This window comes from Gloeophyllum trabeum (assembly GCF_000344685.1).
Source record: "Gloeophyllum trabeum ATCC 11539 unplaced genomic scaffold GLOTRscaffold_00010, whole genome shotgun sequence".
NCBI lineage: Eukaryota > Fungi > Basidiomycota > Agaricomycetes > Gloeophyllales > Gloeophyllaceae > Gloeophyllum > Gloeophyllum trabeum.
In genome coordinates, this window is record NW_006920419.1 from 980,496 (window position 1) to 1,005,769 (window position 25,274).

The 25,274-nt window shown below is 51.9% G+C and overlaps 12 protein-coding genes across 12 annotated transcripts; 7 read left to right on the forward strand and 5 right to left on the reverse strand.

Annotated features, from left to right (window-relative positions):
- Nucleotides 1-1,027: 1,027 nt before the first annotated feature.
- On the reverse strand, nt 1,028-1,881 carry GLOTRDRAFT_131013 (uncharacterized protein; the record flags this gene model as incomplete). Its single annotated transcript, XM_007869786.1, has 6 exons — nt 1,028-1,138; nt 1,195-1,281; nt 1,333-1,365; nt 1,420-1,515; nt 1,574-1,645; nt 1,705-1,881. 6 exons carry the CDS (start codon nt 1,879-1,881, stop codon nt 1,028-1,030), a joined length of 576 nt encoding a protein of 191 aa, XP_007867977.1.
- A 509-nt stretch (nt 1,882-2,390) lies between these two features.
- Nucleotides 2,391-3,930, reverse strand: GLOTRDRAFT_111744 (WD40 repeat-like protein). The gene is made up of 6 exons (XM_007869787.1): nt 3,849-3,930; nt 3,362-3,799; nt 3,197-3,285; nt 2,790-3,137; nt 2,521-2,737; nt 2,391-2,451 (listed from the first exon to the last, which is right to left on the reverse strand). The coding sequence occupies exons 1-5, from the start codon at nt 3,895-3,897 to the stop codon at nt 2,534-2,536; spliced, it is 1,128 nt and encodes a 375-aa protein (XP_007867978.1). The 5' UTR covers nt 3,898-3,930; the 3' UTR covers nt 2,391-2,451; nt 2,521-2,533.
- A 222-nt stretch (nt 3,931-4,152) lies between these two features.
- Nucleotides 4,153-7,539, forward strand: GLOTRDRAFT_78734 (voltage-gated potassium channel; the record flags this gene model as incomplete). The annotated part of the gene is made up of 12 exons (XM_007869788.1): nt 4,153-4,738; nt 4,786-4,956; nt 5,014-5,269; nt 5,322-5,744; nt 5,853-6,098; nt 6,156-6,339; nt 6,392-6,430; nt 6,481-6,541; nt 6,611-6,721; nt 6,778-7,226; nt 7,291-7,315; nt 7,369-7,539. 12 exons carry the CDS (start codon nt 4,153-4,155, stop codon nt 7,509-7,511), a joined length of 2,694 nt encoding a protein of 897 aa, XP_007867979.1. The 3' UTR covers nt 7,512-7,539.
- A 977-nt stretch (nt 7,540-8,516) lies between these two features.
- GLOTRDRAFT_94857 (uncharacterized protein) lies at nt 8,517-9,337 on the forward strand (the record flags this gene model as incomplete). The annotated part of the gene is made up of 6 exons (XM_007869789.1): nt 8,517-8,693; nt 8,755-8,820; nt 8,877-8,936; nt 8,996-9,028; nt 9,080-9,166; nt 9,221-9,337. The coding sequence occupies 6 exons, from the start codon at nt 8,517-8,519 to the stop codon at nt 9,335-9,337; spliced, it is 540 nt and encodes a 179-aa protein (XP_007867980.1).
- A 494-nt stretch (nt 9,338-9,831) lies between these two features.
- Nucleotides 9,832-10,042, forward strand: GLOTRDRAFT_111745 (uncharacterized protein). The gene has a single exon (XM_007869790.1). The coding sequence runs from the start codon at nt 9,840-9,842 to the stop codon at nt 10,032-10,034; it is 195 nt and encodes a 64-aa protein (XP_007867981.1). The 5' UTR covers nt 9,832-9,839; the 3' UTR covers nt 10,035-10,042.
- A 2,273-nt stretch (nt 10,043-12,315) lies between these two features.
- On the forward strand, nt 12,316-13,184 carry GLOTRDRAFT_131018 (uncharacterized protein; the record flags this gene model as incomplete). The annotated part of the gene is made up of 4 exons (XM_007869791.1): nt 12,316-12,508; nt 12,568-12,778; nt 12,836-12,933; nt 12,991-13,184. The coding sequence occupies 4 exons, from the start codon at nt 12,316-12,318 to the stop codon at nt 13,182-13,184; spliced, it is 696 nt and encodes a 231-aa protein (XP_007867982.1).
- A 329-nt stretch (nt 13,185-13,513) lies between these two features.
- Nucleotides 13,514-14,540, forward strand: GLOTRDRAFT_78736 (orotate phosphoribosyltransferase). Its single transcript, XM_007869792.1, has 3 exons — nt 13,514-13,657; nt 13,714-14,316; nt 14,372-14,540. The coding sequence occupies exons 1-2, from the start codon at nt 13,560-13,562 to the stop codon at nt 14,300-14,302; spliced, it is 687 nt and encodes a 228-aa protein (XP_007867983.1). The 5' UTR covers nt 13,514-13,559; the 3' UTR covers nt 14,303-14,316; nt 14,372-14,540.
- A 904-nt stretch (nt 14,541-15,444) lies between these two features.
- GLOTRDRAFT_131020 (lectin) lies at nt 15,445-16,250 on the forward strand (the record flags this gene model as incomplete). Its single annotated transcript, XM_007869793.1, has 6 exons — nt 15,445-15,526; nt 15,586-15,662; nt 15,717-15,813; nt 15,872-15,996; nt 16,054-16,150; nt 16,204-16,250. The coding sequence occupies 6 exons, from the start codon at nt 15,445-15,447 to the stop codon at nt 16,248-16,250; spliced, it is 525 nt and encodes a 174-aa protein (XP_007867984.1).
- A 1,521-nt stretch (nt 16,251-17,771) lies between these two features.
- Nucleotides 17,772-18,584, reverse strand: GLOTRDRAFT_131021 (uncharacterized protein; the record flags this gene model as incomplete). Its single annotated transcript, XM_007869794.1, has 6 exons — nt 17,772-17,882; nt 17,938-18,024; nt 18,081-18,113; nt 18,171-18,230; nt 18,285-18,350; nt 18,408-18,584. The coding sequence occupies 6 exons, from the start codon at nt 18,582-18,584 to the stop codon at nt 17,772-17,774; spliced, it is 534 nt and encodes a 177-aa protein (XP_007867985.1).
- A 467-nt stretch (nt 18,585-19,051) lies between these two features.
- On the forward strand, nt 19,052-20,382 carry GLOTRDRAFT_111747 (DER1-domain-containing protein). Its single transcript, XM_007869795.1, has 5 exons — nt 19,052-19,352; nt 19,406-19,439; nt 19,572-19,611; nt 19,663-19,753; nt 19,803-20,382. The coding sequence occupies exons 1-5, from the start codon at nt 19,194-19,196 to the stop codon at nt 20,247-20,249; spliced, it is 771 nt and encodes a 256-aa protein (XP_007867986.1). The 5' UTR covers nt 19,052-19,193; the 3' UTR covers nt 20,250-20,382.
- A 118-nt stretch (nt 20,383-20,500) lies between these two features.
- Nucleotides 20,501-22,277, reverse strand: GLOTRDRAFT_45430 (uncharacterized protein; the record flags this gene model as incomplete). Its single annotated transcript, XM_007869553.1, has 9 exons — nt 20,501-20,618; nt 20,673-20,733; nt 20,784-20,971; nt 21,024-21,234; nt 21,291-21,507; nt 21,565-21,600; nt 21,721-21,940; nt 22,000-22,080; nt 22,132-22,277. The coding sequence occupies 9 exons, from the start codon at nt 22,275-22,277 to the stop codon at nt 20,501-20,503; spliced, it is 1,278 nt and encodes a 425-aa protein (XP_007867744.1).
- Nucleotides 22,278-23,173: 896 nt separating this feature from the next.
- GLOTRDRAFT_78743 (NAD P-binding protein) lies at nt 23,174-24,477 on the reverse strand (the record flags this gene model as incomplete). Its single annotated transcript, XM_007869796.1, has 6 exons — nt 24,408-24,477; nt 24,206-24,314; nt 24,084-24,145; nt 23,767-24,026; nt 23,539-23,711; nt 23,174-23,482 (listed from the first exon to the last, which is right to left on the reverse strand). The coding sequence occupies exons 2-6, from the start codon at nt 24,245-24,247 to the stop codon at nt 23,174-23,176; spliced, it is 846 nt and encodes a 281-aa protein (XP_007867987.1). The 5' UTR covers nt 24,248-24,314; nt 24,408-24,477.
- Nucleotides 24,478-25,274: the final 797 nt, after the last annotated feature.

A 25,274-nucleotide genomic window follows, 5' to 3' on the forward strand; every position in this document is an offset into this window, starting at 1 on the left:
ATAGCTCCTCAAATGAACAGAATAATTGATATTAAATAGGTTGGTACAATAAGCTCAGAAGGAACCGATTTTTTCCGTGTATTTTTAGGAATATTCATCGCTTAACATTCGTCGACATCGCCGACAACAGCGTCGACAACGCGTCGGGCAACGTCGAGCACAGCGACAACAGGGGTACGGCAGTATCCGGGATGTTCCCACGGCCCCTTGCCCGTTGCTCTCATCGGGATTCGAACTCACGGCGTGCCCTCAGCCAAACGCAAGTGCGAAGTGCAAATGCAAAATAGACCTGACACTCCTGGTCAACCGTACGGAAAGTCACCTATCGGGTCATATGGCATGCTTCGCTTTGTAAAACTGAGCGTCCGAGGGTTTTTCATATTATAAAAGCAGACCGCGTGACCGATTGTCACGACCATGACGCAATCGTGACAGATTTACTTCCTGACCCACTGATGGTCGCCGTGAAAGGACATAGTGTCCTTTTTCCTGCCGTCCGGAAAAAGGACACCTGCTTTGCCCGCCGTGACAGTTCAAACGTTCATTGCCGAATACAGGAATCCTGATATTTTTGTTCGATACCGTCCGTCATAGCGAGAACCTTGATTATACTTCTTGTCCGTAAAGCTGCTCATACTTTGAATGCTGTGATACTTATATAATCTCTCGATCTGTGCGACTAGTACGACTAGTAATGCCTGGCTGCTGGCAGATAAACTCACTGACAAGCCAGAAGGTGTTACACCTCGGGCTGCCACAGTAACATGGTAAGTCGGATTGTCCGACGTGGCAAGGCGAACCCCAGCACTTTGAGAGGAGAATAATAACAATGCAAGTCCGAAAGTACCTCCAATACGCTCTTTCTTTCAGAGACTCTAAATTTTGTATACACAGATTTCAGGTCTATGCCATCTACTTCGTGTATCGCGAGCGGTCACGCTTCAAGCCATTACATGCAGGTACAACGTTCGGCACGATGGCCATCTCCAGGGTGTTGAACCCAGGAGAAGGCGACATAAGGATCCGTTCAGGAATAAGCTTCGATAGACCGCTCGAGAGTCACGTCCAACGAGTCCAATCCCTGGTTTGCCCGGGTCTTGTCACAAGGAATCGCCTCGATGATGTCGATAGCAAATGTCTAAACCGCGATGTAAGTACTAGTGTCTTTGTCTCTGAGTTGTGCTTGGGACATACATCAACGCCTTTTTCAATAGCGACCAGGGCCAGTCGGATCGGAGTCGCGAATCCAATAGGTGACAAGACACCGTGTTTTCCGATAATCTGCGACACGACTAAGCCACCGCACTTGACAGACGAAGTCTATACACTTACCACGCTCAACAAAGCTTGATGAACACGCACGAACTAGGAGATCATGTCAACGCCATCAACATCCGTCAATCGAAGGTAAAGACTGACATCCAGTAAAGCGGTAACAATCGCTTCACATGCTTCGTGGGTGATCGCACGCTTCATCTGCGCCCGTCCCGTGATGACGTCGCGGGAGCTTGAGCCCTAAGTATCCATAACATCAACGACTGGAGACAACAAGGCGTATGGGCAAGATACGAACCGAACTTGCATGCGTGTCGGCAACAGCCCTAGTGACTGTAGCTACAATGTTCTGCAGCCCGTTTACAATCCGCTGCAAACGCCATAAAATATTAGACAATACAAGGTCGGAAATGGTCAGATGCAGCTCACCGGGGCGGCCGCAGTGGCGTTCAGGAAAGTGGTGGCCTGCACCGTCACCCTAAGCTCGGCTGAGAGCTGGGTGACGCGGTTCAGGTCAGAGATGATTGCCTCCGAGTTCTGCGCGAAGACACCGGACAGGGTGCCGAGGGCGCAGAGGCCGGCAGGCATGAGCGCGAAGAATTTCATGGCGAGAGGAGGATGCTGGGTTGTGGCTCTGATCTCGCTGGAAAGCTCCGATGTCGAGACGTCCCCAGTACATGCTGCTTATAAACACCTTGGCTGCTGTAGGTGGTTAGCCAGGGCACTTGCCTAGAGAGGGTTCTAGCGGATGTGGAAGCGGCCAAGTGCGGTCCGTTAACGATTCACGATATCGCGACGACGGTGGCAGGCTACGGCAGCCATGTCGTAGTTTCCCGACTGCAATGCGCGAATCACCTAAGTCACCATACAAACGAGCCGACGTACGTATATCACGAAAGCTTGCTGCTGTGGCCTCTCAATCTCTGCCCCACGGTAGTACAACTTGAAGGCTATGGCACCTTCTTGGGTGGCGTACTTTCGCGGATCTCACCCACCGTAAGGTCAATATTGAAGGCGAAGCAACGCAAAACCGCACGATACAGCCGGTGTAGCATTCGATAAAATGGTTCCTTTGTGCGCGGAAAGCATCCAGTGGCCAAGCAGTCGCTGACGGCCTGATACTGGCGCGAGGTCTCTGTTATACACATATTCTAGCATTGTATTTGATACACTATTCTGCGGGTAGTGATAATGCAATGCGTATTAGCATCCTGCTACCTCCGCCAGAGGGAAGCAGGTACGTACTAAGACGGCCCTTCTATGATTCCTTTGGAGGAGTGATTTTCCATACTTTAACAATTCCATCATCTCCAGCCGTCGACAGGATATTACGCAAACCTTGGCGTGGACACCATGATACGCTATTCACATCGTGCACACCGTGGGCGGAGGTGACTCGTGCTAATAGATGATGCGACGGAGGCGGGCGTGTACCAGAGGTTTCGGAGGTTGTCGGCGGAGCCTGAAGAAAGAGAGAAATGAGTCAGACAGCAAACAAATTCTATCCTGCTTACGTGGAACTCGAAGACGTTTATCTTGCCATCTCCACCTGTGCTGGCCAGCCATCCTAAGCTGTCCTCACCTTTTCTTCCTTCCCCGGTTCCCCAAGCAATAGAATATATACTGCGCTCGTGGACACCCTCGATGACCTCTACACACTCCCACTTGTACTGCTCGACCCGTTCCCAGATGCGGATCGTGAGGTCGTCCGAGCAAGATGCTAGGTATCTACCGTTGGGGGAGAAGGCGAGGGACCAAACTGTCGAGGCATGCCCTGTTAGGGTGGCGAAGCAGAACCAGTCCTCCGATGGGTCGTCTATGTACAATTTGATTGTATCATCATAGGACGCTGAAGCCAGGATCTGTTTCATTCATTATTTCCTCGCAACGAGCTTGAAAGATGGAGGAGAAATGGATTGACCTCTTCTGTGGGGTGCCATGCGACCTGCTTGACATCTTGCGAGTGCTCCATCATCACGCCCATGCACTCGAAATCCGAGTCGGGGTGGACTGCCAATCAAAGCAACACTGCTCAGTAAGTAGAGAAATAGCCGTTAACACGAGAGCACTCTTCTGGCGTACGTACCTTCCCATACCCAGACCGTCTTATCTCTACTACAACTGGCGAGAAGATTGCCCGATGAGGAGTATGCGACGCTTTTACATTCCGTCTCATGGCCTTCGAGGAGACTCATGCACTCCCACTCGCCGGAGTGCACTGTATGGCTCGGATTACCATCTTCGTCCTCCTCTTCCTCGGCACCCTCCCTCTCCCAGATACCGATGTTGGCGTCGAACGAGGCTGTCGCGAGTGTACGCCCAGACGGGGACCATGCGATAGCGCGCACTGTCTTGGTATGCCCCGTCTGGATCGTATTGACGTGCTTAAATGATATAGATCCGGGGTCCGGTTCATCATCGTTTCGTCCGTAGTGGTAGAGCCGGACGGTTTTATCTGCTGAACAAGAGGCCAGAATTGGCTTCGTCGGATTCCAGGCTGTATGCCATGCCCTATCATCGTGACCTGATAGCGAATGAGTCGTTGAGCACAGTGAGCAAATACTGTTTTGTACCTTGCAGTTCTGCTACGCATTCGACATTCGCTGGTAAATCCACGTCCATCGCAGCGAATATGGATATCGGACAAAAGCTGAGGTGATTCAGGTGAAGTCATACCGGCAAGGCCCGAAAACATAACTATCGCATCAGGCTGACATCGTGGAAACGTCGCATTCACATTGCTCGCGGTACATGTACAGGGGTTAATTATAGGGTTCGCCTCTGGCTATACTTGTCCCACTACGTCTTATAGTGGAACCTGTCCGAACTGCTCCCTTACCAACGTTTACGTTCTTTCGGCGATGAAGAGGAAGAGCGATGCTGTCTGTACCGCTTATCGCTGCGCTGCACGTCGTCTGGGATAAACTCGTCACGCACGGCGAGGCTTCCAACGATCCTGAGAAGAGGCCGCAGCTAGAAGAGAAGGGCAGGCGGGGCACTGAAGAGGGTGACGATGCAGACGGAAATTGCGGAGAAAACACGCTCGAGGGGGACAGTCAGAACACGGAACGCACAGGAACGTTCGTAAGTTTAGCGTCGTCTTCGAAGACTCCTGCATCCTGGTGGTCGAAGTTCAAAGCGATATTGTTCCCGCCGTACGACCTTGGTTCACCGTCCAATATCGACCAGTATGTGCCAAACTATCGATCGACACCTATTCTTGCAGGAATTGTGATCCCGTTCTCGATCCTCCTCGAAATCCCTGGTTTAACAGACTACTGGTACATCCGGACCATGAACCATCATACCGTCGATTACCGCTCGAACCCTTCTATACTGGTAGCCGGTCTGTGTATCTCCATGGCTAGTGGCATTATTGCAAACCTGTGCTTGATCATGCGGTTTCTGGAGAAACGCGTCAAGTCGATGACAATTCTATGCGTTGTATTCTTGACTATACACGGTAAGATCAGAGGTGCGGTACATGATCTATTCCTGACATCTCCATAGATGTCATCAATATAGTCGCGGTCACAATATTCGGGGTGGCGCATCGCTACGACGACGGTTTCACATACGGACAGGCCTTCTGGATGACCGTGTGCTCGACTATAGCATCTGTCGTAACGAACGTCACTCTGATTGCGGATGTCGTTCGTACGAAGGATTTTGCAAAGAGCGGTGCGCAACTAGCTAATCCAACCCAAGGCTGTAATCGAATAAACTTTGTTTCACCAGGTAGCGGTCTGACCGCCAAGCAACGAGCCCTGGTACTCATTGTAATGATACTCTTGCTACAGATCGCTCTGGGTTCCGCCGTCAACTCCAAGCTCAACCACTTGACGTTCTTGGATGGTTTGTATTTCACTGTCTGCTCCCTCGAGACCATCGGCTTTGGAGACATTACGCCGATTTCCACCGGCGCTCGCGTATGGATCTGTGCATACTCAACCGTTGGGATCATCAACCTTGGTGTTGCCGTTGGAATGGCGCGGTGAGCCTCCTTCAGTGCATGATTAATGCAGACTTACGGCGCGTCCTTAAAGGGAGACAGTCATTGAAGGCTTGGAAGTAAGCTATCGGAAACGCGCCTCCCAACTCCGGGCCTTCCGCCGCTCAGAGCGTGAAAAACGCAAAGCCATCGTCCGCTGGAAAGCCTCAGTCGAGCAGAAACTTGAAGGCCTCGGTATACCAGCCTGGATCCCCGACAAGGACGATGCGACCCGCCAAGAAACGGATGAAACCGGCCTGCGGACCAAAGTCTTCCTCGTCAAAGCCCTCGGCGGGATGGGCTGGACGCACCGGTTCCTCGACCTGCTGCACGTCCACGCCCACCATCAGCCCGGGTACGACGCGATGCACTCCTACGCGCGCCCTGGCTACCGGCTGAACATCGAGGCACTGACGCCAGCGCACCTCGAGGCCTGCGCGCTCGAGGCTGGGGTTCCCCTGGACATGGTGCTCCCCGAGTCTCATCGTGCCCGCCGGATGCACGCGGACTTCCTGTCTAGCTGGTACTCGGGGTGGCATCCGCCGCCGTTTCTCCCGAGCTTCGGGGCGCGGAGGTTGCTGGGGAGCGTCCAGGGTCGCCGCCGGGGGAAGCACGGAGCGCGAGGAGGGAGCGAAAGCCAGCAGCCCGACCACGCTGATCTGAGCAGCATTAAGGATCGGCGCCCGCACGACCGCACGCACGTGCAGATTGGCCAGATGGCGGAGATGATGACGCGCTTTGCGGTGGGCGTCTTGGGCGCACACTTTTTCAACCAAGGTCAGTCGAACGAGAGTCCCATCGAAGAGGCGAGAGAGGCAGAGAGCGAGAGGGCGTCCCTGGACATTGGCGGAGACGATAGGGGCCGGAGTCCTGAGCCGGGGGAGGCTAGCGAGGGTGGGCGCCTCCATCAGACTCATAATGGCGAGGATCGAGTGAAGAACGCGAAGGATAGAGTTGCGCGAACTGTCAAGATGAAAGATTGGAGAGCGTTGGAGGAGAACTCAATCTATGGGACTTACGATAGCTTTAAAGCGACGTTGGAGAGCGAGGAAAAGAAGGCGTTTATCACTAAGGTACCTAATTCCATATCTTCGGTCATATCGGCTCTGACCGTGTAACTGGCAGTTGACTATAGTGTGGTCTATATTCTTTATCTTCTGGATGGTGCGTACGCTCACATTAGGCGACGCCTTCTACTGACGTGCTTTGTTTAGGTAGGTTCCGCGATATTCTCGAGGACTGAACGGTGGCCCTTCGGAACTGCTATGTATTTCTGTGCGTATCAAAGTAGCCCTGCCGTGCACCCTGCATTGACGCCGAAGCCGTTCTCAATAGGTTTCATAGCCTTCACTACCATTGGATATGGTGACTACTCACCTCGGTCACCGGCTGGACGGGCAATCTTCGTCGTCTGGGCGCTACTCGGTGTTGCTACTATGACCATCTTAATATCTGGTACAACGCTCCCTCTGCTTGCAGCCCTAAACATAGCTGACCCTTGATACCCCTAGTCATCTCTGACGCTTATGGGTCACGATATAAGAGCGCCATGCATACACCTATATTCAACAAAGTCGTCAAGCGATATCGAGAACGAGCCCGACATGAGCCAGGACCGCCGCAGCCGGCGCTAAGGCCTGTAACACCCTCGGGACAACCTATGCGCCCTCGATCCGAAACACTGGAAGAGTCTCGCGCGCGTGCTCAACGACAACTGGAGGAGTTGCCTCATAAAATCCTCCAAGATACCCGAACGTTTCATGAGAATATACAGTACTTTCTTAATACCACGGCTCGGGATATGATTGCTGGCGACTCGGCGGCTGGTGGCGCTGGTGCCGGGAGCGCTGAGTTGCAGCCTCCAGAAGGTCTGAAGAAGTTGCTCGATGATATTGCGGCTGCAGAAGGCATAGGGGATGGCGTCAAGAGCCAGATTCTTCAAGATGAGGATGCAAGAAATGTGAGCCATTGTTCATGCCTGTGCGGATAGTGACGCCTACTGATCCATGTCTCGTCTCCTCAAGACCCTTTTCATGCTGAGCGTCGAGAGTAAGCGTATCCCAATCGCACCTTGCATCGTATTAAAACTCTGCTTCGCCCAGAATCTCTACGGAAAATGATCGGTGCCGCAGAAGGGGCTTTACAAGCGTTAGCCGAAAGGGATCTTCTTGCTGCGGATCAGAATCGTATGGACGAGACGGACCCTCCTTCAAGCCACAGTGAAGTTCAAGAGCTGCCTCGCTAATACATACACGTATAGAAGCAAGCGCGATATATTCACGGTTATAATGAAAGTTATGGTAATCTGTATCTTGAAAGGCTATTCAATCACGGAAGTCCGGTACCATCTCTTGTTCTTGGAGCTTCAACCTTCAGCTGTTATAGTGCAAGTTCGGCTATATACGTCGAACTTACGAGGAACACCGCACGATGCTTGTTCTTTAGTTCGACACGTCCTATAAAAATCCGTTCTCATTGGCTGGAGTGGTATCCATGAGAGATGTTCTAGTGATCGGATCGGTGCAGACGTCCGTCTCGCAGTTCTCCTACCATTTGCGCTAACTCACGCGGAACTACATGTCTATCTGTCACCACCGGAGCCTCAGGACATACGATCCTCAAGATGACGTGGCAATGGCTTCCTTCGATTTACCCTGCAGACACATGGCGGCGCTGTCATACTTTCCATCTGTACGGCGCAGACCACTTCAAAGATCTGGACCTGCGAATCAAGTGGTAACGGACATTCGATACGGTGATAGGCTCACCGTTCATGACTATTGCCGGGACAGCCTGCAGGCTACTTCGTTATTGATGCTACTTAGTTCACCACACGCCAGGCGTATCGGATACGATGAGACTTGGCATCCCTGCGGAACGTGTTTGGTGACCGCTGGTTGGAGTTCTCGAATATAACCGCAACATAGTTATGAAAACGTTGACTTTCAGATGTAAGAAAGGGCCCCGCAATACATCTCTCTCAACCCGCTGCGTATAGATCACCTCAAAATTATCATGGGGTCGCTTGTCTGTGGCTAAATCAACGTCCTGAATATTAACGGGCAGCGTACCTGACGAGAAGTCGTGCGTGGATATGCTCGACGGTGGACGTGGGTACCAGCACCTCGACTACTCAGCAATGGTATAAAAGACACCGCTGACGTCCTCTGGAAACCCATCCCGGTTCTACTCACCGAGTCTCAGCAACCAGCTACCTCACCATTTTCAATCTTTCTCGCATCACGACATCATGAGGTTCTTCACTTTCGTTCCCATCGCCCTCGCTGGCCTCTCGGCCTTGTCTGGCGTTTTTGCTCAGAACCCTCAAGCAGTCATCACTAACGTCAAAGCGGTTACGAAAATATCCGCTGACCTCCGCGTCGTTGTGGCCCGCACCACTGTCACCAACGTCTTTAGTCAAGCTCCGGTGAGTTTATGTATCAAGCGGTAATATTTGCATAGTTCACTCAGCATTTTCGAGCGTTCAGACGATCGTCACCACCTTGCAGAAAATCGTGTCCACTGTGACGTCGGCAGTATCTAGTATCTCCGTGGTGCGTCTGAGAGCTATAGATCGCCACCCTCTGGCGATCTGACCATGCATCTGTAGTCCGACCCCAAACCTTTCACTGAAGAGGTCTCAACTGAGGTAGTCGAGGTCCTGACTGAGGTCGGTCACTCTCTTCCTACATCGTCTTCTCTTCGCAATTTACTCCACAACCGCTATAGTTCGTAAAGGTACACCAGGCGCTCCTCCAAACGGTACGTACAGTCCGCCTCTCCTTCCGTAGCCGAGACTTACAATTAATATAGATCATTGGCAAACACGGTCTTCTGGCTCGGTTCGCCTTCGCTACACCTGTTCGCCTTGCCTTGGTGGCTATCGAGAAAGTCGTGGATGTAAGCACTATTGCTTTCTGTGGTAATCACGAGTTTGACTGGACCTCTGTGCAGAGCTTCGCCTTCGCGATAATCAACTTGATTCCTACTGGCAGCAAGAAGTCGGAGGCCCAACGGCAAATTGCTTCCCTGGATGTGACACTCAAGGCTTCCATCAAGACCTACTCCTAGACTTGTCTTTCCACGGGCATGTTAGAAGGTTCAACACCTCTGCTCCCATGTTCTAAAGCTTGGTGGTTCATCTCCATCGTGACGCGCTAGCAATGCACGTATCAGTATACATATATATATATCTGTGAATGAATCCTCTGAGAACCGTGCCCGTCCACACAACGAAAATAGTTCGAACCGCAGATTTGGTAGAAGGCTTTGCAAGAATACGAAGCGATCTTTGATTATCCTCAACTGACACCAAGGCAGCTACACTAATGGGGGCTCTTGTTGAAGGAGAAGATCGCTCTGGCGATCCTTCCTCACTTGACGGAGAAACATGTAGAATTCGAGGCCATCTCGAAGCCCGTCATCCGCATTATTGTGAGCGAGAGCGGGGAAGAGGCTCTCCAAGAATGCCATCCCCTCCACCAAATCAACCACTCCGACAGTCTCCGTCCGGAGAGATTGCAGACCATGGGGACATATCTCTTCATAGGTATCCAAAGGTGGTAGTTCGATCATGTTGATATGGCCGACACGGACATGCTGGAGGCAGGGGCATTCTCGCGCTAAGACCACCAAGCTGCGAGGATTGATCCGACAGGAAATCAGCAGCTTTTCGAGTCTAGGCCATGCATTGGCTAGATGGCTAATATCATTGTCCATCTCTGAAGATGGGATTAAGAAGCGGAAGTCGAATTCTGTCATTTCATGACATTCAAGAAGGGGACATAAGAATTCCAGGTCGTGGGCAAATGCGAATATGTTTACGATTCGAACCACTTTGAGCGTCTGGTGGAATGGCGACAGGGTGGAGAATGTAGCCCTCAAGCCTTCCGGGGACATGCCAATCCGCTCTTCTGACCCGGATTCCAATGAGAACTGGGATAAAGCCGTGGTAGAAAGGTGTTGAAGGACGGCTATAACGGATGGCAGAGAGCTATAGATGAAAGTGATCTTCTCAAGCTGCGGGAATGACGGCCAGGCAGACAGGTCGCCTGCAGGTAGAGTTCTCACACACAACGAGATGGACTTGATCTGGGTAAGGAGACATAGCCCGGAGAAAACTTCCTCGTCGATCGGATCCCGCAAACATAAGTGTTCCAGGAGGATGAGCTGCACAAGTCCCTGGAGGGATCGACCGAACGTTTCTTGATTGCTCAGCTCTATGCTTCGTATCCCCAGAGCGACCTCAGGTAAGATCGATATGACATACTCCAGGGCTCGCAGGTCGCGGTTGCGCTCGAAATATCCTAGCCCGATTGAACGGCCAATCGATAAACGCTTGAGTGAAGGAGTTATAAAGTTGGCCAAAGCGGATGTTGAACCATAATTCTCCCATGCCAGCTCCTCGAGGTTCGGCAACATGGGAAGTCCCTGGGGACGCACACGCGCCAGGGTGTCGAAGATGGCTGGGGACAGAGGAAATTCCGAGGGTCGAAGAAATCGGATTCGTTGTCTGTACAAATCCCAGCGAAGCCATTTATCAGGAGAGACGGGTCCGACTAACATCTGCAATATGCCGCTTCAGTCCCAGGTACAGTTCAGTATCGCTTGCAAATAGGCCCACATATGATATTGGCCGCATGGTCGAACCATCAGCAAGACGCTCGAGTTGCACTTCGGGCACGAGCACTCGCAGTAACGGTACGAGGCTGTGCATCTCTTCCCAAAGGAAATCAAGTGCCGGGGAGCAAAACGAGCGACATGTTAGTGCAAGCGAAGCTAGGTCCCTTCTCATGGCCTTGGAATGTTGTCCGCTCGGATCAGCAGTTTCATACAGATGGTGGCGTACTATCCAACAGATCTCGTAGAGTAGCTCTGCAGGAAGTAAAGACGTCACGTCGTTTCGCAACGGGATTTCCCCAGGGGCAGAGCCGGAATGACCTGCAGTCGGGGCTGAGGTGAAACATGAATCTGCAGAAGCCATGGGTGTTGCAACAAACTTCAATTGTTAGAGCATCTGGGTTGCAGGGCGCGCAAGATGTTATCCTAGTCGACGATGGTTGTTTGCATCTCTGTGAATGACGGAAGTGCTCTTTACCAAGACGCCGAATAATTCCGACGACGACTGTGGGAAAAATATCGCCATTCCGCCGCCCCGTCTGCCAGTGGCATCTGCGATCTGAGCCGTCATGTTGACTCAGGCACTTCCAGGGGTTTAAGTACAGGAAAGGGCAACAATATCGCTGACACTCGCCTGACGAAGAAACATTAGATCCCCACGACGGGCTCGAAATATACGACCAGCGCCGACGGTATACTCTGGGATAGTCAAGGGATAGTAATTGCCGCAAGTTCTACATACTGTCATGAACTCGCGATCGTAGCCGGCCTTGAAACCCAAGGCTACTTTCCCTAACTACTCAATATCCAAGAATCCCCATGATGGCTATGTTTGACATCGGTACGACTAACGGCATGGTTGTGCGCCAGACAGACCTTATGCATCAATCGAGTGGCGACGGCGCATCTACTAGACGATGTCTCATGTCGGTGTGGGCGCGCGTGGGCAGCTATATGCCTCTGTCGACGTTTGTGAATGGGACGCCTGGCCTACTCAGTGCTGTACGTTTGGCGACCCCGTTGTTGAGAATTGCGGTGTGTGGCGCACACCCATGCCTCGTCAAAAGTTTCAGGGCCCACCTCGAATCAAGACCACTTACCTTATGGCTAGGTGTGAGAAGATTACACATACCAGTCTTCAAGGCATATAAAAAGGCAAGGTCGGGTCCCGAGTCGAGCAGCGACCTCTTCGACCTTCGTCCGCTCACTTGTGTACTCAATTGACCTCCGGTGCAGGCCAGTACGTGAATCTATATCGAATTCTTGAAACCTTGCTGACCGGGTTCATCTAGCCTTTTACGACACCCTTTCGCGACATTTACTGACCAGGTACTTCGTGTTGAGCACCATTAAAGCTACAGTGGGTGTAGCAGTAGATCTTACCGGTCCTCCCTTGACTGAGAACTCGTGCAGAAATATTCCAGTCCATAATGCGCTTCTCTGCACTTATCGCACTCGCACTTCTCGCGTCACCTGCTCTCGGCGCGCCTATTGGGAGCTCAAAAAAGCCCAGGCCAGTCCCAGCCAAGCCCGCTCCTAAGCCCGCCGCTCCTGCTCCGGGCCCTGCGAAGCCAGCGGCGACCAAACCGAAGCCTACGCCCGAATCTGAGCCTGATGCGGAGGGTTGGTCCTCATTCACCGCTTTCCGCATCGCGTCATTTTGACTATCACTGTGCCAATAGGAAGTGGTAATGGAGGCATCAGCGGCATTCTCCCTGGATTCGCAACAGCTGGTACAGATATCATACCAGTCATTGTAGGAGGCTACCAAGATAGACAGGCATTGTCGGCATCGATATCAGCGCAAGCGGCCTTGCAAAGTGCGTCGCTCTCGGCACAGGCTGCAGAGGCCACTGCCACTCTGACGCCTGCAGCTGCGCCCAGTGCTCCAACGTAGGTTCTCAACGATTCATCATGTACTGTGTACTAATCGATCTTCCGCATCGGAAGTCGTCGGATGGTTCGCCGTACTGCCAAGTCGCGCTTGAGTGGGAAGGAAAGCAGTGGCAGCAAGCCTGCTGGGAAGAAGCCCAGTATCAGTATCAATCGTACGTTCAGTTCCCTTCCCAACCTGACACGACTACCTTATGATGTGATTCTTTAAGCGGCTATTGGAAACCCTGTGCTCGACGGGACAGGGAAAGTCCTTGCAAGCGTTATCGCCGGAACAAACGAGAGGAGCCTCATCATTGAAGGCGCTAGCGCACAGTTGTCCTTGCTTAGCGCTTCCGTGGCGACGACTGCCCAGGCGTCTGCTAGCGCTCCTGCCTCCGTGACCACTGCCCTCACTAGTGCCTAGCAGCTTCCCTGCATTAGGCGCTGAGGCTGAAGCAAACACCTTCTTCGATTATCATATTGCAGACATGCGTTCCGTAGTGCGATCTTGTGTCCCCTCCCCGAGTGCCTGCGGGTAGCTCAAGTCTAAGGCTATTAATAAGAGTCTACTGAGTACCTACCACATTACTACGTGAGTCTCTAAGACGTATGTATGCATCCCATATCTACCGTGCAATGGTCTGTTCTGGTGTTCAGAGATCCGTGCAATGGTTAAAGTGAGTCGGCCTATCTACGTCAGTGCCAGATAACATAACAGGATGATGGGCTTCGCGCGACGCCACAACTGAGACTGGAGGTTCCACCTCTTCTTTATTCTCGAAGCGACAAAAGCGATACAATGTCACGAACGCTTCAACCCTACCAAAATGAACTTATCGCGAAATCAATGTCCGTGGGGGCATTGAAGTTCGGTTCCTTCACCCTCAAGTCAGGCCGGTCAGTCTCCCGTAGCGAGCACTCAGCATCGTGAAAGCCAACGTTATTCTCGCCAGCACTTCTCCGTACTTCTTCAATGCTGGACTTCTTTCAACTGGGCCGCTGTTGTACACCCTTGCGTCGGCATATGCATCGACGATCTCGAATTCTCTGTCTTCGTCGACGTCTCCTTTGCCGAAGTTTGACGTCCTCTTTGGACCCGCCTACAAGGGCATCTCTCTTGCCGCTTGCACGGCTCTTCTGCTGCACAAGGAGCACAACCTTGACGTCGGGTTCGCTTATGATCGGAAGGAAGTAAAGGATCATGGCGAGGGCGGGTCTATGGTCGGTGTATCCGTTGAAGGAAAGAAAGTGTTGATCCTAGACGATGTTATGACCGCTGGGACTGCTATACGAGGTGCTATTGATCTGATCACTAAACACGGTGGAGAGGTGATCGGCGTCGTCTTGATCCTCGACCGCGAAGAAGTTGGAAAGGAAGGTCGGAGTACCGTGAAGGAGGTGGAGGATATTGTCGGAGGGCCAGGGCGAGTAACTGCTATCCTCAAAATGAGGGACCTGATGTTGTGGCTCGAAAAGTCAGGGCAAAATGAGAGCTTGGGGAGTATGAGAGAATACTGGGAAAAGTACGGTATCAAAGAATAAATATCATAGCTATTGTAAGTGCTTCACGCCCATGCCATATCTGCTCACGTCTCATTTTTGCTCACTGAGGTATACACTCTGTTGTATCCTCCGTATCGTACACAATGCACAAGATAACATTTTCCTCGCCCATGTTGCCTTGGTATGCCACAGTAGCTCTGCGTTACCTACTTTACACCCGCCTCTGCACGTTACAAGGTCACCAATGTTTTAGAACGAAGCTATCGGTTTGTCGCTCATCCCCAGCGTTCGCCGAGTAATTTTGGCGTCTCGATCATTCTTGTATACTGTACACGGACATCCAATTCCATCGACAAGCTGGTGGTCTGTCGAAATCCTGCATGGTCAAGCGGCGAAAGGTCGGCCTTCTGGCCCGTAATGTTGAGGGAGCGCCGCTCTACCTGCAGTACCTGGCACGTCCCAGTTCTTTTGGAAGGAAAATCTCGACACTTGAGGTCGGTCACCTCCCGACGCTACCCCGTACTATACAGCCGCGACGTAAGATGTCCCAACGGACAGGTCACCGGAAAGAATGGAGATGTCCTCGCGGGGTGAATTGGGTAGTACATCGTCGATTCTAGGCCCATCATTCCATGTCAAACGTCCAATAGGTAATTGCTGCGAGGTGAATTCGTAAGTTCTATGTGTTCTTAGGGTCGATTGTCAAAGGGTCGGTCTTCACGTTATGTCGAGCGTAGCGTTTTGACTGCCCTTCTGGCTGCTCGACTTCCGATTTGCCTTCCAGCATCCGCCGACCGCGGCCGACATCCACTTCCGATGCATCATTTGTCTAGAAACTGAATTGATCCAATCGTTTCTCCAGGGTGGTGGAGAACGCAAGGGCCTGTTTGTCGTTTTCCAGGCATGATTGTGATTTTCCAGTTCTCTTATTTCCTTAATCTTCCTCCCTGCACCTCCAGGTAGTCAACACTCGTCACCGGACTCCACCACCGGGTTGTGTCAGATGCGGTACGACTGACTTGAGCGACGTAAGCACATCTCCCGTATTCAGTTCGTATTTCACAAACCCCAAATTGCACGAGCTGGGTAAGCACCTCCAAAAGTATAAAAGCAGGCCTTCCCAACCACTGTCTGCCATCCGAACTCACTCACAACAAGCATCTCAAGAACTTACATTCAGAATGTCCAACCCTACCACCGCCGTTGTTCAGACTCAGCTGGTTGGAGGCACCGACGGCGATATCTTCCACGATGGTTCTGCCCGTAAGTGCACCGTATCAAATCTGCCGGTTGCCTCACCCTAAAAGCCTCCTGTTTCACAGTCGGTGGTTGGCCCGCCATGCAAAAAATCGACATGGCGCACCCCATTCGGCAAATTGATATATTCTCCGGATGGATCGTAAGTGTGCTGGAGTGTACCCCAATAGCTGTTTGTTCAGCGAGTCATTGCTAGGTCGACGGTGTTACCGTCACTTATCAGCTTCAAGGAGGAAGTACTGCTAAGGGTGCCCACGGGACGTCCAGCACCAGGTCCACCGTGAAATTGTCGGGTACGCCTCCGAAATCCGAATATTCTATTCAGATATCAGCGCTCACACTATGCTACAGACAAGGAGACACTGTTGGCTGTTGTCGGCCGCGCAGGCAACCACAGCTACTACAAGCGATCCGTCGTTCACCAGCTCACTTTCGTCATCTTGGATACTTCCAACGGCAAGGTCCGACAGGAAGGAGTAAGCTAAGCCTAGCTCAATTGATTATGTTATGTGCATTGATTGACGAGTGCGTAGCCTTTCGGTAATGAGGATGCGTCTAACCAAGGAGAGGTCTTCCACGTCTCCGGGCCGATTGCTCTGGCTGGCTATGCTAAGAATGGCACTGATCCCTGTGAGTGTCCATCGCTACCAGCGAGAACGGTATGACTAATGTCTTCGGGATAGTGGGCCTGTCTGGATTGTCATTCATCAAGGCCTCCACCTTTGAGTGAGCTGTTGGCTTGAAGTCGAGCGAGCCATGTACTTTGTACGAATAAAGCAATGTAAATGTTGCGTTGTCATTGAATGGCGTTTTGCATCGACAAGGTGTTGGACCCTGCCAGTGCTTGGCAGACATCCCGAAGATCATAGCCGTCTGTGCCCTAAGCGGACGCCATAACTGCAGCCTGCATACACGCGAGAGTCATGTATTGTGGCCATAGATACGGCGGCTGAAGTCATGCATGCTAGTTCGCATCCGATTCCGGCATCCTCGTGTGGTCTGCGACAGTCTTTGACTCGGCGTACACAGATAAAGAATCAAGAGGAAAACTACATGACAAGACTGGGACTTGGGGCAGTAAGATACTACACTCTCGTGTATTCGCATCAATGCACTCATGGTATGGCTTTCCTGTTATGCTCCAGGCAAATTGGACGAGCGCGGCTACTACCAACATAATCCGAAGGTCACTTGTTGCGTGGTTCTTCCGTCACGAGTCACGACTAGATTGTATGCACGTATCTGAGCTTGGAACTAACTTGGAATGCATCCTCTTGTCTGTAGCACGATTGCGGAATGCCTGAAGCCTCCTTTTCTGGGATGAAATTTGGATGAGATATGCAAGGCTCAGGTTCCACCTGCAGGCTACTATGCTTCAGAGAGGCACTGCACACCGTGCTCTTACTAGGACGCCGTCATCAGCAAAACGTGCCTCTCCCTCACGAGTAGTAAGTACAGCATATTATGTCGCTGTCTGCTTCGCAATGCCAACCTCCCGTTTTACAGTCGGTGGTTGGCCCGCCTTCCTGAGACTGGATACCATCAACCTAACAATGATTCGCTGAGCTACTAGTAACAGCGATCGGCGCACAGTCCAGCACACTTACGACCTATCCCGAGAATACCTCGATTTGCTGATGCGCCAAGTCGATTTTAGCGGTACTCCTAAAGGTACCCACGGCGCTAGGTCCACCGTGAGGTTCTCTGGTACCCAACCGGAATTCTGCAATGTATATTAATAGTCACAGAGGCTTTTGACTGTAATCGACCGCGCAGGAGACACGTACTAAAAGCGATCCTTGATCCACCAGCTCGCGCTGTTCATCTGGGATACCTCCGATGGCAAGGACCGCCAGGCAGGACTAAGCATCGATATCGCGCAATGTGTCATATTGTGCACATCGGTCGATGGGTGTGACGCCCTTCGGGAACGAGGATAACGGCGGACAGCTCTGCCATTTCTCCGACCCGATCTCATTCAACGGCTGTGCGAAAGATGGCCCCGATCCCTGTGAGTTTCGATGTCTACGTATACCAGCTGGAATTGTATGACTCAGGTGTGTCCGGGATGTCATTCACCAAGGTTACACCTTTGAGTGAGCTATTCAAAGCGGATCTCTGAGGCGTGTACCCGGCATGTTTTGCACGAATGCAGCAATACAAAATCGTTGCGCTGTCATCGGGCAGTATTTACATACGCGGGGTGTTGAACCCTGCTTGGCAGATCTCAGCGCTCACAGCAGTGTTTGCCCTAAGCGTACGCCATGATCGCGGCCTCCAGCGACAAGTCTATACTACCTTTCTGCGTCGTCGCCGCAGCCCTTTGACTCGGAATCAAGCTGATTACGTCGCCGAAGTATGCCTATCGGGACACGTTTAGGATGAGCCGCCAAAAAAGCACGGGCAATCAAACTCACATCAGTAACTCCCTGCAAGCCCAGCAAGCAGTTGGCTATGTCTCCAGTGAGTCCCGCCTTCTGGAACGTCGCTTTCTTGTTGATGAGCTAGATATCGGTGTGCGGATGAGCTCCATCCCTGAATTAGTGCTGCGTGCGCGTACTGTCGATACGAATTCCTTTTGACCGCTGACGAACTGTATGGCATGTCAGTCAAAGAGGCGTCTCAGCTGAGATGAGTAGTAAGAACTAACGCCGGTAAGTGCGGTGAGAACCTCCTCAGCCTCTCTACCCTTGAAGGGCTTTGGGTCCACCTATTTTCACGGTCTAGCGGGGATACAGAAGTGCAGATGATTTGATTTGCTTACCACGTCGACCTGACCGATGGCATCGGATAAATTGCTGATGATACTCTGCATGCTAACGGCTATTATCTATCAAGTAGGTGAGTTTTTACTAACAGCACTCCAGCTCCCTGCCAGGCGACTTACCGGCCCTTCTCTGGCGACATTGGCGTCTGACATGCTTGAGAGAGTTCCCCTCACGCTCGTGGTCGCTTTGGACACAGCTTGTAGACTCAACACCACAGCTTCTGACGATTGGGCGAATACGCCTGCTAACGAAGACAAGGCAGCCAAGGTGAGTGGAATGAGCGAGAAGGCCTTCATGTTGACTACTAGGCAATGGATAGTGACAAATAGTGGCGGAGGTGAGGACGACGGCATTTTGGCCAGCCAGCTTTATAAGACCTTCGCATGGTTGCAGCAAGGCCGCTACAGATTCCCAGTAAGCTGGAAACAGCATGTGAAGCCTGAGCGAACAGTTACTTCACCCATTCATACGAGCACTACTGCCTGACAGATACGTGCAACGGTCATGTAATGCGGGCATAGATGCAGCTAACTTCGTATCCCCGGGTGCCCGTGGACCATGGTCTGCAAGAGTCAAACTTCAGAGCAATCGGACAAACAATCGACAGACGAAACAGAAAAACATAAAGGCGGGGTCGATCCTGTAGTCTATAGACAATACGCTGTCTCGGGTATTCGTATCAATGCATGCGCACGCACGATGTAGCCGCCCGGTTGTGGCAAATTAGAGTCCAACAAGCGGGCCGCGTCCACCGGCATAATCCGAGGCCACGTCTTGCGCGCTTCCCCCTCGAATCCTCGAGAATCACATACCCGACAATGCATACGCGTTGCTGTTGTGTCTGAGCCTATAACCAAATCAGAAGCCAAATATCGTCTCTGGCACAACTCTTCATCGGACGCGAAATGGCTCAAGCATCTTTCTGGGATGAGATACGCAAGATTCCTCCAGTGACACGCTTCCTCTGCGGCTCGACGCTGGCCGTCTCTCTGCCAGTTATGCTTCAGATAGTGTCGCCATACACTGTCATCTTTGTCAAGCCGCTGGTCATGAAGCGTTTGCAGGTAGGCCTTCGCCGCAAGCACGAATAATGTGTATGCCTGACGTCCTAGATCAGGTATGGCGTGTCTTCACGAGTTTCTTCCTTGGGAGTAAGTGTTACTGAACATAACACCTGGATGTGTATTGTGGAGGCGAGACAGTCTCTGCGGTTGGCATACGCTGTCCTGCCGCTATCTACTCCCCACCATCATGATCCATGCTGATATTCAATTTCCTGTCAGGTTCGGGGATCAACTTCATCTTTGACCTCGCAATGCTTTAGTATGTGATTCCTCTCTGTCGCTCGGGATACGATGTAACTGTACATCGTAGCCGGAATTCTGATGCGCTAGAATCCACTCATTTCCCCGGACGCTCTGCGGATTACGCCTGGCAATTACTGCTGACAGCCTGTGGCATTCTGGTGCGTGGTCTAGCTGCTATCGAGAGTTCGACTAACTCCGGTCCCAAAGGCGCTCAACATCCCTCTCGGCTCTTTCGTCCACACCCGCCCTCTCCTGCTCGCCCTCACCTACCTCGGCTCAGCGCTGGCACCCCCGGGCGCCCAGACGTCCTTCTTCGGACTGATCACCTTCCCGATTCAATATCTCCCATACGCCCTAGCGGCCCTCGACCTCATCATGGGAGGCCCCGCCGCAGCCGCGCAGAGTGTCACAGGTCTGGTTGCGGGGCACGCTTGGTGGTACCTCATTTTCGGAGGCGGGGCTGGTCCCAGCACGAGGAGTCTTGGGAGCGCGCCGGGATGGTTGAAGAAGCTGTTGGGTCAGAGGGATGGAGTTGCTACGCGCTTGGCCGGTACGACGGGGGGTGGGGTGCACGTCATACCGCCTAGAACGAGGCAACCGGTCCAGGAGACGGGTGGGCATAGGTGGGGTGCCGGCCATAGGCTCGGAGAGTGATGAAGTTGTACGCAAATATCTCTTGTATTTACTGCTATCCTTGCGTCGTTATGATAAGCATGATCCTGACGCGACGTGCTAATGTCCTTCCAATCGGTGGACGTAATGAGACCGGCGACAACTGACGCCGTCATGTTACAGGTATTGTCACCTCTGTCCCTTCCTCTTTCTTATCCTCTGGTGTAGAGGCATGTCTATCAATGCTGGGGACCAATATCAGTCTCAAGGAAACGCCAATATCAATTCTGGACCTACTCGAGTTCGTCCGTATCATCCGTATGGTTGTTCACGCGCATGTGAATCATAGGTAAGGTGAATATTAGGCCAGCCACCAGTAAGGCCCATGTTGACGCGAAAATATTCATGTACCTTGATGGCGGGATGTCACGCTAGGAAGTGCGTGAAGCTCAGTGAGAGACCCACGGGAGTTTGACGGCGTCTGCGGCGAAAGCGCCTGCACAGCCGGCTGCTTGGATCGATTTGTCTGGAAGGACAGTGAGCCCGAAGCAAGCCGGGGAGCATGCAGATACCCACAGAAACCCGTGAAATACGCGAGCTTTGCGGGGTCGTTCGACATGGTGCCCAGTATCCAGTACGTCGTCGTTTGCCAGACGGAGTCCAATACGCCGCAGAGAGTGTACAGGAGGATGCGTCCCGTATATCCGTGGTCGTAAACATCCATGCGATTTGTGGTAAGCGCGATGGATTCCCGAGTGTAACCCCTGATGATGTCCGTCAACGTCGATGCCCCCGTAAGAACTGTTGCTCTGTTACCGTTGGTAGACATATGCCCAGCCGTGAACGAAGAACACGAGGAAAAGCAGTATGGTCCAGCCTATGAACGCTCGATGTCTGCGGGTTAACCGCGTGCAATCCAGTATCAATCCTACGATAAGAGAGCCGAAGATTTGAGCGAGCCAGTACACAAGATTGTTGAGTGAACGCGCTCGGATGTTGAACAGTGTCCCGTTGTAATCGTTGAATTCTGAATAGGTTCGGTAAGTCGAAACGACGAGACAGAAGGGTGTACGAGAGACTGACGCCAAGTATAGTACCAGATACTGGCAAAGAACATCGGGAAGAGCATGATAACGAGAGGATCAGTCTTGAGGGCAATCCATAAGCCACGGAATTCAGACTTCCATGTCGGCTGGCGGGGCGTCTTCACTCTGCTGCCGTCAGTGCGGATCATCTTGTTTGGGTCGGCCAGGAACAACGGAAGGCAGACGCCCAAGATGTTGATGACGAGCAAGCCAATCTGCCGAAGTACTCATAAGAAATCCCGGAAGAAAAGCTCAGAAGAGAGGGTACATACATAGGTGCCATTGCCGACTATGGGCGTTGTTAGATTCTCAAAGTATGTCGAGGTTCGTTTCATGGACGTCGAAGCGGCACTCACCAGAATTAGACTGTTTTAAACCACAGGAGTCATGAGAATCGGAGGAAGAGGAAGAGTGGACATCGTGTGTACCTCAGAATTGAAGTTCTGTCCAAGAGACACACATGCGCCTACGACACCCCCCATGTTGAATATCGACCAGAAGACGCCGATAAACATTCCTTTCTGGGACTCAGTGGGATACGCTAACATGAAACAACCTTCGGCGGTCCAAAGCAAAGCCGCACAAAGCCCCTCGTAGGCTCCGGCGGCTATCACGAAACCGCCCACATTTGGATGAATGTTCATCGCGCTATGTCATACGTATCCAGCCTACCGACGATAAATAGCAGGATGTGGGAATGCACGTACAGGTAGGAACCCAGGCCGAGGGCATAACCCGTGGTACCAAGGAATAGAGTAAGTCTTGGCCCGAGGACATTGTTGACAGACCTGTCACACTTCAGTGAGTACGATATGAGGAAGGGGGACATTCCAGCGTACCCAGCGAAGAACGCGAAGAACGCGTACGAAGCATAGAGCGCCGCATTTGCGTCGTCGTTAATCGCGGGGTCTATCCTTCCTGCGCCTCCGAGACCAAGGAGGGCATTGTACAGGCCGGGGCACGTGAAGCAGACAATTCCTACCATAGAAATCTGCGTGTAGGGATTGTAATAGAAGCCTTTGATCCCAGAAGGATACTCATAGCGCTCGATTTCCTTGTCAGCTCCATCGTCTTTGGCGCTTTCTGAACCAGTGCTCAAAGGGAGTAGCATGACGGGGGTCAAAGGGAAAGTATCTGGACCCACGTACTCCAAGCATTTGTAGCCCTCTGATACCACTATTTTCGTGCGATAAGCAATGAAGAAATCAGTCGACCAGCCAAGGAGAACGAGCAGATAGCATCGGCAGGCCCCTATGTATTGCGTCCGGCTACGTCGTGACTCGGGGTAGGGTTTGTGCTCCACAAGATGTCCAAGGATTCGTTGCACTTGAGTGAGGCATTCGCATACGTAGACAACATGAGATACTTCCCTTCATCCGAATATCCCGAGTGAATATCAGGACTCAGATACGTGAAGGGTCAACCCCAGTAAGACAGGCGCCCCTACGTCCACTGATACTCCCAGACGTTGCCCCGTTCAGGGTCCAAGAGATAAGCATATACTTGACTGACACTCTTGAGGATATGTATAGGCCAGGCATCAGGCTTCGCAACGGGACAGGATTCTTCGAAGAGACAGGTCGTAAGACCGTTCCCTTATAATTAAGTTGCCCACGGACTGGATACTTGATAAATTTAGGCCACAACAGCCACAGTCATACCGGCCCGGTAAGGTCTCACGTAAGCACGACGGAGCTAGTTGAGCGAGCGTAGATGATGGGACACAACGAATAGTTTGAGCTTAAAGGACAAGAATATAGTTGTTGTCAGCACAAGGCCAGCTAGAGAGTGTGCATACTCACATACGACCTCCTAGAAGGCTCCACCGTATCGAGCTGCGAACGAGAGATCATAAAGCAGACGCACCCTGCCTCAATATCGCTACTGACTCGGCCCGATATCAGTCCTTTTCTTAGCCAGAACGGTTCCAGAAATGCGGGCGATCAGCCACTCTGGAACAAGGAGAAACACCCAGCTCAGTAGTTCATGAACCCAGTATGGGATCACATGGCCTTTGTAACTGCCAACTGCGCTGATAATCGCTTCGGCCATGCGATCAGGGGATGGTGTAGCGAGATTCTCCGGAGCACCATTGGATTTTGTCGCGGAGAAGTACACTTCATGGTATTGCACTTCGACTTCTTTGTGGCCTATGACACGCATCTCGCGCCGCAAGGATTCAGAGAAAGTCTGGGCTAATGTATGAGGAAACACCAGGCCAGAAACCAGAGAGCGTTCAATCGTACCTGGACGAAGCCCTTGGTACCTGTGTAGAGCGCGATGAAAGGCGGAGGGTGAGTTGCAGCGTAACTTCCGAGATAGATTATCAAGGACGGCTTGTGCTGTACCAAGAGCGGCAGGAGGGCTCGTGTGAGCTGCGCAGTCCAAGTAACACCTGTGTCGATCCCTCGCTGTATCTCTGTGAAGACGAGGTAAATTATCCCGCAGATACAACCTGTGAGTGATTGAGGCACCTGCGGGATCAATGGTGAGCAGAGGCTGAACGGGTCCGGTAGTGTATCCGACATTGTTTATCAGGACTGTGAGAGGCTTATTTGAAACTGTTTCGACGACGTTTTGTACAAGTGCCGGCTGAGTAGCGTCGGCTTCGACGAATTCGAACTTCCCCTTTGGTGCGAGCACGAGTAACTCGTCACAGCATGAGGAGAGCTTTGCTGGATCTCGTCCGTGCAAAATTATGTTGAAGCCTCTTCTAGCAAGAACTTTGCAAAGTCTAAGGAGTGTTGGCTTAGCAGTGCGATGTGATTCGCAGGAGACCTACTAGACCTACGATTTCCCGATTCCATCTGAAGCTCCGGTGACAAGAGCCCAGGGTTCGTCTGTATCACGAAACTACATCAAAAGGACAAGGTGAGCCGGGGTTCGGAAACTGCGTAAATTCGAGAGTAGTACTCGATCCATCACATTGGCTCGGGAGACGATTCGCCAAAACATGACTTGAACACCAGGCCAAACGACTGGACACGGATTCAAAGATGTCTTCAATACAACCCTAGCTCAGCTGAACGAAGGTTGTGTGAATGAGTGCTGCGTGATCCCATGGGAATCCAGCTATTTATACGCTTGCTTTAAGAACTTTGAACATGAACTCAACAGCTATAGACCGCAGAAGTTCAATATCTAGTGCGTTGTATTGCGTGTTATCCAGCCGAAACAGCTGGTGGTGGAATCGAAGTTTCTCCTATGCAGCATAATATGCATATATAGGTGGTATCCGCAGCTGTGGCGTGGCTGCGCGGACTCCTAGGCTAGTGAACATTTCCGATACGCGCCAGTGAAGTCCCCCCTTGCGCCCGTTTAGGCAGCGTCCCCCGCTTTATTTAGTACTGAAGGCACCGTGGCAATGGTAAGCCATGTGCGCTTTCCTTGACACGCCGCTCACCTCCTGCTTTCTGTCTCTTTATGCCCGTCCCACGATAGGCTACCTATTGGTGACTATTCTATGCTTTTACTGGACTTAATCTCTGGCAAATAATTCGCCTGATCGAGCACTTTACGTTGAGAGTTTGTTGAGAGTCGCGCATACACATGCCAAAGTGCGGCAAGGGGCTTCCAGTCCTTCGGTCGCGCACCTGCCGTTTTGGGGAGAAGAGGCTGCCTTTTCTGGCAGACGCGTGAGCTTCAGGGGGACTTCTGCGCTCGATAATGATAGAGTTGCAATAAAATAAAATAAAAAGAAAAAGAAAAAAGAAAAATTGGGATTGGCTCAGAGAGCCATGTGGCAGTTGTGGCTTTGAGGCCCTTGGGACCGAAATCTGCGTTACTCTCGGGCCTATGCTCCACAAATCGCCCTCAGAGCCCCGAAGTAGGAACAAAGCAGCTAGTGAGTGACTGATTGCATGTTTTACCGTAAAATCCGAGTGTAAATACTACTAAAATCGAATTTGTCCGGCCCCTCCGGGGCCATACTAATACTCAACCCGTCCATCGTTCTCTGAGATATATCTCCTATAAAATGGCA